The sequence below is a fragment of the Corythoichthys intestinalis genome, chromosome 9 (genome assembly GCF_030265065.1).
Source record: "Corythoichthys intestinalis isolate RoL2023-P3 chromosome 9, ASM3026506v1, whole genome shotgun sequence".
Lineage (NCBI taxonomy): Eukaryota > Metazoa > Chordata > Actinopteri > Syngnathiformes > Syngnathidae > Corythoichthys > Corythoichthys intestinalis.
The window spans coordinates 2,959,663-2,973,994 of record NC_080403.1 but is presented as its reverse complement, the minus strand read 5'-3'; the positions used below and the strand labels follow the sequence as shown (position 1 = coordinate 2,973,994).

The 14,332-nt window shown below is 39.0% G+C and overlaps 1 protein-coding gene across 2 annotated transcripts in view; it reads left to right on the top strand.

The window, feature by feature from the left end:
• Nucleotides 1–14,332, top strand: part of megf6b (multiple EGF-like-domains 6b) — a 212,793-nt gene that overhangs the window by 163,417 nt on the left and 35,044 nt on the right. For both annotated transcript variants that reach the window (XM_057846276.1, XM_057846277.1), the window contains 7 exons: nucleotides 3,394–3,519; nucleotides 3,878–4,000; nucleotides 9,135–9,257; nucleotides 9,337–9,474; nucleotides 11,257–11,379; nucleotides 13,510–13,632; nucleotides 13,715–13,885. In XM_057846276.1, coding sequence (XP_057702259.1) covers nucleotides 3,394–3,519; nucleotides 3,878–4,000; nucleotides 9,135–9,257; nucleotides 9,337–9,474; nucleotides 11,257–11,379; nucleotides 13,510–13,632; nucleotides 13,715–13,885 — 927 coding nt within the window. The remainder of the gene's footprint in view (nucleotides 1–3,393; nucleotides 3,520–3,877; nucleotides 4,001–9,134; nucleotides 9,258–9,336; nucleotides 9,475–11,256; nucleotides 11,380–13,509; nucleotides 13,633–13,714; nucleotides 13,886–14,332) is intronic.

Below are 14,332 nucleotides of genomic sequence, written 5' to 3'. Positions count from 1 at the left end.
GCTATCATTCAGGCAACTTTTGCATTCAAACACATTTTGCTTTCATTCAAGTGACTTTTATTTTCTATTGAAAATATATACTTTGATTGAAGGAACCTTTTTTTGGGATTGACTAAGACATACACAAATCTACCTACAAATTTATCAACCTACAGTAGGCAAGTAAGAAATAAGTGTCTGAAAGTAGCCTGACTAGTAGTAGTAGCGAAAGAGAAAGCAGCCTCACTCAGCAAGGTTTTGCCCAACCCCCCCTCAGGTAAAGTAGCCTGACTGAGCCTGTTTCGCCCATCCCCCTCCTCAGCTAAAGTAGCCTGACTGAGCCTGTTTTGCCCCAACCCCCTCTTCAGCTAAAGTAGCCTGACTGAGCCTGTTTTGCCCCAACCCCCTCTTCAGCTAAAGTAGCCTATCAGACACTTATTTCTTACTTGACACTAAACTGCTAAACTTCTGAGAATATTTTGATAAAAGTATTTTAATAATTCTAATTCATTCGGATGTATTTGTTTGAATACCCTCTACATGTTAAAAAACATTTTTGAAAAGATCAGTTAACAATTTGCTGTGGATATACATTGATATACATAGATATTCAGAAATACTACAACTAAGCACACCAAGCAACAGTGGTAACAAGAAAAGCACCTCACATGAAATGGCTGGGAAGAAAATATGCAAGACTAGTAAATACCACTCTTGTTTCAGAAACAAACTATCATTCAGGTTTCATACAATGGTGTAAATATTACATTGAATTTGAAACCATATTTGAATTTGAAACAAAACTAAATTAAACTGAACTAGTGCTCCACATCTGTGTGCATGTGTTGTGGACCCTTCCGTTTGTTACAAGTGTTTGTTTTGTTTGCTTTGCTTAAATTCAATGAAGCAAGCTTGATACATCCAAATAATACTCTAACAGCTGATGACCAGTATTATCTACTCTCAATGTGTTTTCTTCAGTCAGAAAAGTGATAGTTAAAAAAAATTAATCACGATAAAAAGTGCACTATTTAGGGGTGTACTAAATAAAAAATCGACACCACTTATTGTAATGCTTTTTCATTGTGTTTCTTCATTTGTAATGTTGTAATGTTTTGTTTTTCAGTTTTGCTAAACGCACAAGTGCACTTAGTGCACTTTTTATCGTCGCTTTTGGTTACGTAACAACTGTTCAAACGGACTTATGACGTACGCGAGTGTAAAGAGGTGTCCCAATTCTTAGGGCTGATGTTTCAAGCCCTACACCTTACCCCTACTCCTTACCCCTACCCCTTATTGCTTCGTTTGAAGGGCCAAGGTGTGGGCCGAGGGGTAGAAATGAGATGGGCTCGGCTTGGGGGCGGACCCCAGGGTGTCCCAAAATGGGACACCCTTGGTAGTTTTAGGAAGCACCAAAACCCCTGGTGGTTCTAGTGTAAAGCAACATAGGATAACAATGACAAAACAACCCAAATTCAATTTCTGAAAGATTTATTTGTTCCCATGACACACAGTCCACCAGCAAAAACGAGGCGCTGCCAAATAAAGAAGTGTACGGGGGGGGGGGGAATGTCTCATGTCTGTCAGAAATGTGGCCGATTGACTTGTGGCTCATGCTGTACGCCTTACCCAGTGATGTGTCAGGATTGTATACAGTACACTGTACAGTTTTTGGTTTTGCTCTAAATAAATCTTTCAGAGATTGAAATTCGGTTATTTTGTCTTTGTTATCCTACATTGGTTTAGGCTTAGAGTCTACATTATAAGCCTGCTGGAAATGGATTCAAGATGAAAATAAAAAAAAGGATTGCTAAAATATAGTTCAATATACTATGAAAGTCAACCTGTTCAGCTACACATCCACATTAGGTCTGTGGCATATTTACTGTAGCTAAATGCTTCATTCCCACATACATACACATTTTCTTTTTTTTTTTCTTTCTTTCTCTATGTAGAGATAGAAAAACACTCCGGTTTCCTCCCACATTCCTAAGACGTGCATGCTAGGCTGATTGATCATTCCAAATTGTCCGTAGGCGTGAGTACCAACGACCACCATCAACGACCACAATAGATGTGCAAATTAGGATCAGATGATCCCTCTCTGGGCACAAAAGGTATATTCATCAACTGATCCCTCCTTGGGTTTTCTAGTGTTAACGCTTTGCAAGCAATGACAGTGTAAAGTTTCAAATTATTTGAGATGGACAGTTAAATGCAACTGACCGTAATGTGATGTGACACAATATAAACAAATAATTTCCATCTATTGTCCCATGTAGGCTACAATACAATACAACTGAGAGCGCTATGCCTGCCTGCTAAGCAACAAAACAGTATAACTAAACATCCTTTGCCTGCCCCCTCCACATCCCTAGGGTTATCAAGTCCTCAAACAGTGATGCGCCTAGATTTTTTGACAGCAAAGTCATTATAACATCAGTGAAATCCAGTTTTTGAGCAAGCTAACACTCAATGGAGAGCATGGTGTTACCGGCATCCCCAAGGGGCCGCTGTCCCCTACAATATGACCGGCTTTACCAATTTACCATTGTCAATAAAAGTTCCAGCAAAAAGCCTTCCGACGTGTGTCTGCATTTTTATGCACATCGCCACCTTCCTGAAGGAAGACTGACGACAAACGAGCCGTCCACGCCACACTACGGTGCGGAGTTGAGAGCACCGCAACTTACCATAAAGTGCAGTTTGGTAACAACGGCTAGGTTGTTAAGCCTGCCCTGTGATATGGTGGAGCGTAGTCAGTTTTTTATTATTTTCATTTTACTGAAGGCTCGCTCTCTTCCAGCTATAGTCACTGGAGGACAGTGATGACAAGACAAGAAAATGCGCAACACTTGAGTGCGCCAAAACGGGGTGAAAACCACTCTCTGCTAAGACAAGGGGGGTGACATTGTGCAGAAAAAGGAAAAAATATATATTTGAAATATTGAATATGTTAAAGTTTTTAAATATATATATCGAGTAGAAGATAATATAAATTAAGGGTATAAATTAAGGGCCATTCAGGGGCTCCTGAAGCCCGGGACAACATACCGACCCCCCCCCCCCCCCCCCCCCCCAGTTTGCAGTTTTTTAAAAACAATATTAATTGTATTTAAAGCCTCTCCAATATTACAAAATATACACTTTACGGATGTTTGCTGTAAAACAACAGCTAAAATGTAGTTATGATTAGAGTAGTTTGCTGTTAATTTGACAGTAAACCTTTTACGATTTGCCTGATTTTTTTTAACTGCACAATTTTTGCAATCACGTTTGCCAGTATTCTACCTATAAATTTGAAGTGTTTTTTTTTTTTTTTTAATAGCCATTGTTGAGGCAATTTATTTCTATTCATCACTTTCAAAATCCCCATGTTTTTTTAAAACTGTTTTGTTGTTTTTTGCTTTACAGCTGTCCACTCATGTGCCCTCAGCAACGGCGGCTGCGAACACTACTGCATCCAGCAGTCTGCCGCTCATTTCCAGTGTCGCTGCAAAACCAATTACAAGCTGACAGAAGATGGCAAACATTGTACATGTAAGTGGTAAATCATGACTGTGTTGCTTGCAATGAAAATTTGTCCGTTAAATTTATATACATCGGGCCAAAAGCCAATTGTAATTATGTGACAGAATGTGCTGGAGCAAGATGGAGGGAGGAAGCAACATTTTTCATAATTTTTTTGGCAGGCAGAAAATAGCTTTCTATTTGAAATTGACACTAGGCAAATTTGGAGCCTGTGGAGCTGTTTCTTTTCATTGTGCTGAGCAGAAGGTTGTCATTCCTGAATTAAGTTAAACAGGAATGACACTTGAATGCCGTGCTTCGGTGTGTTTTGCGATATTGGAACCACATGGGAGTTTTGCAGTCCATGGCTAACTACGTGATTTTACAGTGCACAACCCCTGCGCCGAAAAAAACGGAGGCTGCATGCATCAGTGTCATGCCGATGGAGGCAATGCACACTGCGACTGCCGGCCAGGCTTCATCCTGGCCAAAGACGGGCGAACGTGTGAAGGTAAAACCCACTGCTCGCAACATGCCAACTTGCCAACTTGATCCCTTTTCCAATATAAAAGTCGAATGCAGTGATATCTTCTGTACATATATATATATATATATATATATATATATATATATATATATATATATATATATAAAAAGCTATCGCTACGTTTTTTTTTTTTTTTTTTGTCTTGAGTTGTGAGCATCAGGCCTAATCGTGACAAGATATCACAACAAGCAGCAAATGAATTCTTAACAAAGTAGGTCAAGTGCTAATTTCAAACCTTTAATGCCAGTCCCAGTTAAAGTTTGAACATACAACAAAAACAACTATGTGTGTCCTGAAGAGGATAAAAGCTACCTTTTTTCACATTGTCTTTAATTCTCCTAAGGGACAGGAGATGACAGCACACAACTCAGGAAGAAATAGAGAGCAGTCATCACCTAAGCTAAATACATTTATTAAGAAAAGAACAATTAAAAGCTGTACACAATTAAATGTACCAGTGACAAATGTAGGATTTTTCTGAAACGGGCCAAGAAGAAACCACATGAAACCAATGTTCCCTCTAATTTTTCATGTGTCTGAGCAGACACACAAGCTCCCTAAGCACACTGAGGACCACTGTGAGCAACATTAGACTGTGACACTGTGGCCACACACCAGTATTATGCCTGTTTAAAACCTTGGATAATAGCAAGTTACATGGCTTATTAAAATAGTCAAATTACAGCAGCAATTTTCATTAGTTTACTTTAATGTAATTGATTTTGCCCACTTAAAATCAAAAGACAAAATTCACGTTGTTAATGAGATGTGTATTATGTTATTGGTGAGAGTCCTCCTTTAACCAAGAAGAGGCCTGCTTTGGCCAGTGTAGGGTCCAGTTGTGGCATGGGTGAGTTAATTATTAGTTAATAAATATAACAATGAAAACCAACAAAGGGAATATATCAAATTTCTACATAAAAATGTTCAGACAATAAGGACACACAAGATTCCTATCCACAGGAGCAACACCATCGTCATGTTTGCTGATGCACCATAGTGGTTGGACTAATCCAGTACTTCTCAAATAGTGGGGCGCGCCCCCCTGGGGGGGCGCAGAGCGATGCCGGGGGGGCGCACGTGTCCTCGGGGAACATGTTTTTTTTTTTTTGCCGTACTGGAATAAAGTGTACTTGCACATCCACTCAGTAGGTGGCAGTGGCGCTCTCATTTTCAGAGTGCGCGCAGTATTTTTGAACTAAGGAAAAGCACTCAGCACACACAGACAACAGATATGAAGAGCAGTGTGCCGCCGCCGTTTTCGAAAGCCGTTTTCCGACCGGACTCACTCACGCAGCGACCCACTGTCTTGTCCGGTTCTCACGTCGCCGCCCGAGAAGTGCCATTTTCGGCTTGGGATCGTCACGACGACCGCCCTCACCTACGGCTCTACCTCGGCCCCCGTGAATGCGCTTTTTTCGTGCCGTTTGCCTTTTAGCTTTGACTTTTAATACAGTGGGTGATGATGAAAGACCACTGTTTACTGTGTCTAAAAATAATTATAGCAGACAGCCAGAAGCCAAATCAATTAAGATGCCACTTAAAGACATTAGACGCCAATCTCATTTTTAAGCCGCTTGATTTTTTCAGTGAAAACGTGCCGAATATTGCCAACAATCGTCCTGCTTTGTCAGTGTTATATCAGTAAACCAGTGAGCATTGTTAGCATGCTCATCGCAAAATAACTCCACACCATTGCAAAGGAAGTAAATACTGTGAGCAGCACAAATACAAACTGTCCTGTCCAAGGACACTTTATTTTTTTTCTTTTATTCAGTTTTGTTTTTTCGGTCAAATTTTTTGGCATATTGTCCTCATGAGTGAATGTTTCCAATCAATTTTAATTTGTTATTATTTACTGATTTTATTTTTCTGTATCAAATGGTCAAAAATGTACCATTTTTTAGTTTGGATGTGAATTTTTTTTTAAATTCAGGCAAATTGATGCACGTCAAGTCTTCTCTGTTACAAACAAAACCATGTTAATAAAGTTATACTTTATTATAAGTTGATCTGTTACTTTTTTTCTTTACTAGAAAAAAAGGACACAATGTTAGGCAGATGCGTATTTATAATAGTAATTTTATTGACAAATGATACTATTTACAGTGGCGGCAGAGAGTTTGGGGGGGCGCGAAACATTTACATCTTCCTTGGGGAGGCGTGACAGAAAATAATTGAGAAGCACTGGACTAATCTCACAGGAAGATGAGGCACCCTACAGAGAGGAAGTCCACAAACTCTCAGCCTGGTGCTCAGACAACAACCTGGCCCTGAACACCTCCAAAACCAAAGAGGTCATCATTGACTTCAGGGGGTACAGTACCGACCCGTCACCCCTGTACATCAACGGAGAGTGTGTGGAGAGGGTCCACACCTTCATGTTACTGGGAATTCAGATCTCGGATGACCTCTCATGGACAGCAAACATAACAGCTATCATAAAGAAAGCTCAGCAGCGCCTGCACTTTCTGCGAGTCCTCAGGAAGATTAAGCTGGGTAGGAAGCTGCTGCTGGCCTTCTACCACTCATCCATTGAGAGCCTGCATTTCCACCTGGTACGGGAGCTGCACTGCTGCAGATGGGGAGGCTTCAGAGGACAGTCAAGACGGCGCAGTGGATCATTGGCTGTCTTCTCCCCTCTCTGATGGACATCTACTCTCAATGCCTCAGCAGAGCTCTAAACATCCTCAAGGACAGCTCACATCCTGGTTCCCAGCTGTTTGAACTGCTCCCCTATGGGTGACAGTATAGGTGTTTAAAAGCAAGAACAAACAGACTGAGGAACGGTTTCTTTCCTAAAGCCATCTCCAGCCTGAACAGCCATATGTAACACCACATCACCCTATGTCCAATATTCATTTACATGCAATATACTATGTGCAATACTTACTAAATGCAATATTCAATGCCTCACTGTCAACTTCTGCTTAACTTCTATTCACACATATTCTATGTGCAATACTTATTTACGTGCAATATTAATGTGCAATATTCAAAGCCTTCGCTGTCAACTGCTGCTATGTCACTTCAATTATTTGCACTGCCTGAACATAGGACTACCTCATACATATTTTATATTTATTTAGATTTCATACTTTTAATCTTGCAAGCCACTTTCGAGATTTTTACTTGTGCAATCTTCACTGACTTGTCAACTGCTGCTACTTCAATATTTTTGCACTGCCTGAACATAGGACTACTTCATATATATTTTATATTTATTTAGATTTTATATTTTTATTCTTGCAAGCCACTTTCGAGATTTTTAATTGTCTTGCACTGTAAAGGGAGATGCTCCACAATTTCATTGTACAACTGTATAATGACAATAAAGGGCTATTCTATTCTATTCTATTCTATTCTATTCTATTCTATTCTATTCTATTCTATTCTATTCTATTCTATTCTCCGTGTCTAAGCAGCTTTACTGGACAGGTTTAAAAAAAAAAAAAAAAAAAATGCACATACTCCGACAGCCATTCCATTTTAAAAGACCCAAATGGTTCTTTTAAGATGATCTCAAACCAAAGAAACAAAATGGTACAGAAACAATATTATTGTTCTAACTAACTGGAATATATCAGTTCCCAATTTAGGTATTAATTCTGTAGCGCCTGCACAAAATGGCAGCAGAATGTGGCTTCAGCAAAACATCACAGGTGTCTTGCTCACTTTTAACTCTTCAGTTCATGCAGCTCACAACTATATACAATCGTTGTGTCAGTAACCCACCAATGAGAGCACCGTGTTTCTGTGTCCAACGCAGCAATAAGAGCGCTGCGTTGTCGTATTGAACGCACCAATGAGAGTGTCACGCTGACACATTACTGCGATGCCAACAGTAGTCCTAGTGACACTACAATGCATTTCTGTTGAATTTTATTTTGTGTGCTGCATATATGTTATTGTGTGCCAAGACTGTGCAAGCAATGTGCGATTGTGCACGCGTGCACATTGCATGTAACCCTCAGGGGCCAAGTGTCGCTGCCGTATTTGTTCAGTGTCTGTTTTGGTCAACAAGGCAATACGCATATTATCCTGCATGTAAAAATTCATAATTATTCATACTGTGTGTGAGTAAGAATACAATACATGGAACAATAATTTCAATCACTTTTTTGAAAGGGTTAGGGTTTTTTTTTGAAAAGCCATTTTATACACGAAAAGTAGCATTAATATTTAACATACTTTAGAGACAACATTATCTCATTCTCCCTCATTTCAGAAAATTCAAATTCAAAAACAATGAAAGAAAGAAAAGGATTAGCCGATTGCCATGCTTTCTGCTAAAATGCAAACAGCTAGGGGCTCTTCTGGGGCCATTTAGATGAGAGGTGGGGCCCAGTGCCCCTCTGGCCCCACCCCTAAAACTGCCACTGAAATGTACACTTTAAAAATTACCACAGGGTAATAAAAACTGGCATCAGTGTTAGCAGCAGCAGTTATAACTATTAAAGCATATTTGATCCAAAAAGTTGAGACACACATAGATAACATCAACGTTTTCATAGGTTTATATTCTTTAACCTTTAACGTAATCACTTATAAGTTTTCTTTGAGCATACAAATGTAATAGTGCTCTCTGGTTATATAGGTGCATACACCAAAATGATCTTAATGTTAAAGAGCATTAAATCATGAGTGTCAAACTATTTTACTCTTTACATTCTATTTATTTGTGTATTGCCAATCAAATGCAATACAGGAGTTTGCCTTCTTGTTCTTGTGGATAGGGAAAACACTGATGACATTGCCATTTCAAAAGTAAAGAAAAACAATTGTTTTTGCGCATTGAGGAATTATTCATTATTAGTAATTTGTGCATCACTGCATTTTGGAATCAATAAATGGGTTTATGTCGCATCAAACCTCTGACTGTGTCATGTTAGATACGAACATATCTTATACAAACCTTGAGATTCACACTTCTGTTATGTTTTCTCTACCCTTTGTGAAAGTAGCGTTAGCACATTAATTCAACATTTCAGCACAGTATTATCTTAGTGGAACCAATGAGAAAGTTGTAATCTTAACAAGATTTTTAAGGTGACATTACATGTGATTTACTTTGAAATTCCTTGTTTGTTAATCTTAGATATTGATGAGTGTAAGACAGAAGAAGCAAATTGCGCTCATGGTTGCCACAACACACATGGTTCCTTCACCTGCGTCTGTAATGCCGCATACGAGCTGGGATCAGACGGCAAAACGTGTTATAGTGAGTTTTGACTCCACACAAACTACAATTTAATGTCATGTCCCAAAAAACTATGTTAATATGCTGGCTCTGTTAATAGGAATTGAGATGGAGATTGTGAACAGCTGCGAGAATAGCAACGGTGGATGCTCGCACCATTGCCAGCATTCCAACAGCGGCCCCGTTTGCACCTGTAACCAAGGTTACCGCCTCCATGAAGACCTTAAAACATGCATTGGTAAGAAAATACAGCACACACATAATTACTGTACTTTTCGGACTTTAGAGGGCACCAGACTATATACCGGACATCCCGAATTTTACAAAATTTAAGAAAAAGAAGCCTAATCTACCACAAATCTTACAATCAGCACCTGTCACTTGGAGGAGCCAGACACTACAAGTCCCACTTGTGCTCGCTTAGGCAGTCCTTAAAAAATGCTTCAAAAACAGGTCATTAGGATCGCAGGTTTGTTTTAGTACACTGTGGCACCTGGTAGCCTTAAACTGTTCTTCCGTAATGGAATCAAGCACTGGACTGAAACCTGCTTAGCAATAGAGTCCTGAGTGCTGGTTGAAAACAGCCAATTGGCACTAAAATGGTATCCTCTTCCATAGCAAACATTGGATAACCATCTTTTTATATTTGTTTTGTAGCGGCATAGAGCACCAGATTGAGAACAATTCATCCATAAAAACTCCAGAGTGTTTCAAGATGTCTGACAAAACCTCTTTTCTAGGTGTTAGTGTTGAGGCTGAAAGCCATGTCATGGCAAAATTATATATCCATTATTTTAAAATATGTATAGATAAAATATAAAATAAATAAAATATGTATATTTATGGTTAGACTTAAATGGTTCTCCATAGTGGCTGCAAAAATAAAAAACTATCCAAATAATAAATGACAAAACATATTTTTATATTTTAAAGTGAGTCCTGCTGTGTGTGTATCAAACGCCTCGAAACAGTGATTCAATTTAGGGCAATTGTCTCAAAAGTGGTTCATTGTTTTGGAAAGCCTCGGTTTTTTCATCCCTAGGTTCAATGCCTCATGAGGCTTCATATCATCATCACTAAAAAATTGTATATTTTAAAATAACAGGTCTGAAGGAGGACAGGCAGGCAGAGGCTGTGAACAGACTGGGCACTTGTGGCTCACCTTTGTTCAAATAAAAGCAAAAAGGAAACATCCAACAAGCAAAACTTTCGTGTCTCCCATTTTATATATTGGGGAGAGTGCCTTGATGGTTGACGAGCTACCAGGTGTGGCCTGATTAGTCAATTGATTTCAGGTGTGGTCCTCGCCTCTCAGTGGTGTCACCGTCCATGGTGCTGAACCCCTGTGGTGAGCCCTGTTGAATTGGTCACTGGGGCACCACTCAGGATACTGGGAAGCATATATAAGATCTGATTAGACCGGGCAGTTAGATCACATTTGTGACAAATTAACATACAGTTGGACATTTTCATCAAAACATCCAACATAACAGCATTCTTTTAGTAAATAGTAAAAACATCTAAAAATATTGAATAAAACGGTACAGTAGAAATGTTAGCAAAACAAACAGTGAATCACTGTCATACAACAGTTAAAAATTACTTAGACTTTATCTGCTTTACAGCAAAAATGTATCATCTTTGCGTTACCTATGTGAGCACTGCTATAGAAAACTACTAATTTTATGTGACAACGACCACCCTGTGTTAGATGCCATTCTAAATCAACAGAGTTTCTACTATGACAAAGAAAAATAAATCTGCATTGCCTGAAGAGTTGGAAATTGGTATTGGAGGTCTGACAAGAAACCCAGGGCTGCGTTTGATATCTACTACGATAGCAAAGCCAACTTTCTTTTAAATGCTTTTCATGTTTTCAAATCGATATGTAATCCTTTTCACTAACTCACTTGACTAACATGTGACTGCAAAACTGCACAATCGTTATCAATATTTTCACCCTTTCTTTAAAAATTACTTTAAGAAATCAGCTTGTAAAATTTGTTCTTACTGCTTGCAGATGTGGATGAATGTGGTGAGCGGAGTTCCTGCTGCCAGCAAAACTGCGCCAACTATCCTGGAGGTTATGAGTGCTACTGCTCAGCAGGCTACCGCCTCAGCTCAGACGGATGCAGCTGTGATGGTATGTTTGAAATTCCACACATTTGGGAAAAAAAAAAAAAAAAAAAAAGAAATATTGGCTTTATCTGTTAAATTTAGACATCCATATAATGGCCATGATACTATAGACATATTATTTATTCTAAAATAACTTGGAAGATGATCCGAGGTACCTGAGCTCTCCCAAAACTGGAATAGTTGCATATTTTTAGGCAGGTACGTAAGTAGGTTATATGGTAGCTTTGTGCAGTTTCACAATCTGTATGGGCCTTTCCTCTTTGGTTTGGAGGATTGGCGTAATCATTTCGGAAAGCAATTTGAAATGGGAACTTGTCAAACGAGACCACACTTTTTCCAATTGATGTTGGAGCTACTCCGGTGAACTTGACATTTCTGTGCGGTTAATTTGAAGCTTTTGAGTTGCTTGCTAGTTTTAACATGCATTTGTTGATGATATATTGATAAATTATCATGAATTATGATTCCGGTTTGAATTCGTTTCAATTGTCCACTGTTGAACGTTGTTTTTAAAGGGTACCACGGATAGAAAGACATGAAGTTCCTAATAGATAAATGTACAAAATTATAATAATTTGATATTAAAACCCCTCTTAATATTTTCGTTTGAATAAAACTTCCACAGTGTTACTCTTTAACTACATAAACATGTCATCGGTTCTGCCCTTCCAATTTGAACCCGAATGGAACTTTAATTACAAGGACAGCAAACGCAAAATGAACAGAATAGACGGGATGAGGCAAGTTGCGTTCATGTGTCAAGTTCGCGAGTGACAGCACTCCCTTGCTCTAGTGACAAGAGCAGGAGAGTGTTTGATGTCAAAAACTGTTTGCACATCTTCACGGTAAACTATTGTGTGATCCAACTGATTCCAATATTATTACGGAGATAGTTAGCATCCATTGTGCTTTACATATGATTAGGGTATACAGTGAAACACAGCAGTTTGATTATTTTTGCAGATAGCCTGGGGCCGTGCATCAAAACACACGAAAACGTTGATGCAGTTTGCCTCTACCAAGACGTCTGATGATGTCTTACCTTTTTTTGTGTCGCATAAAAGCAGATGTCCAGATTGTGGATCATCCTGTTGGTGTTCTCAGATTTATCAGACTTCAAATGTTGCTCCCGAAGCTTGCTTTCCGGTGAATAAGTGACACGGAAAATGAATAAATGTATTAAACTTAGTTTGATTGCTGGCTTTTCGTATCATTTTCTGGCCAACAGATTATAATGATGCCTTATTTTGCACATTGAGATCTAAGAGGCAGGGAAAGGCGAGTGGACTGGACTGTAGACTGTTTAAGCTTCTGCATAAGCTTCGGCAACTCCTTCACAACGAACATAAGTATCATATAATGAAAATACAATAAAAATAGTATATCTCTCAAAAAATAATGTTTACAAAAAGAAAAGTGCTTCAATCTGTATTAATGAGGCTCTATTCTCACACAGTTAAACAACAATGCATAGAGAACTGGCATTCACAAATTCAAAATCAGAATAGATATGTAAAATAGACATAAAACTTATTCAGACTTTGGTCAAACTCTGTTTAAACATTTTAGCAACTCGTTTAGCTCAACAAATACACTGGATGGCAATAATGAGTCACAATATACAAACTATGATGCTGTGAGCCATTATCAGGAGTCTTCTATGTTGTGAAGACAACATACAAGTGACGCACAAGGCACAGTGGACCCGCACTAAAAAGGAAACTACGGCGTCAGTCGAGGAACAAAATGCACTCATTGGCTTGATCTCTAACTAATTTAAAACTCGCCATTGACACCTTTGTGCTGTATTTAAATCACTACCTTACTTAGTTAAAAAAGAGTAACACTGTGAAAGTACGGCAGCGTAGCCATGTGAGGTCACCGCCCTGCGACGTCAATAACAATGGTGAGCTACTAGTTAATTTTAAAATTAAACATTTTTTAAACTAAAATGAAAACATTAAGAGGGGTTTTAATATCAAATTATTATAACTCGTTCTAACAATGATCCTTGCTGGTACCCTTTAAACCATTAGACTTTTCTGCTCACCCAGTTTTTCGCCAAGTGGCTATATTTGCCCCATAATTTTGCTTCACACACTTTAACTTGAAGTGTTTTTTTCTTATTGTTTAGACATCAACGAGTGTCTGTCAGCTAATGGTGGATGTGATCATACATGTCAAAACACCGGTGGCTCCTACCAGTGTTTCTGCCGCCGAGGCTTTCGTCTAGACGAGGATCGCATCTCCTGCATCCGTGAGTATCTATCAAAAAGTGGGTACATGCCGATCCTCCTGCCGGGATACCAAAAATAACCTTAACCCTTTGCTTTCTGAAGTTCTGGACAACGCAGTGGAGGCCCTGTACAGCGGGGGCGCCGCCGAGCTGCCTCTGATTCGTCCCCAACTCACCTTGCTGCATGACTATAGCCAACCTCTGGAGCGCTTTGATGACTATGAAGATGACGAAGGCGAGCTGAGGGCAGAGAGTAATCTTGCCGAGAAATTTGGTGCGTATTTCTCGAGTCATTAAGCTTTCACTAATCTGTGACTGTCAAAAAATAGTCACACTCAATTATACCCAGTGGTAGGTAGAGTAGCCAAAGATTTTACTCAAGTAAGAGGAGCGTTACTTCTAAATAATATTACTCAAGTAAAAGTACTGATCCAAAAATAACACAAATTACACAACTACAAAAAGTATTCGCCAAAAAGAATACTCAAATAATGAGTAACATTGTGAGTAACTGCTTACAATGTCTGATAGAATATTAGCATTTTTTTGTCTCCACAACTTCAGCTATATGAAGTGTTATTATTATACTGTACAATACGCCATTGGTCTCCAACCTTTTTTGCACCATGGACTGGTGTGATATGGTCTTTTTTTAAATCACGGACTGGAAATATGCGGCAGAAAATTACAGTAAATATAAAATAGACGACGGGGCTAAAAT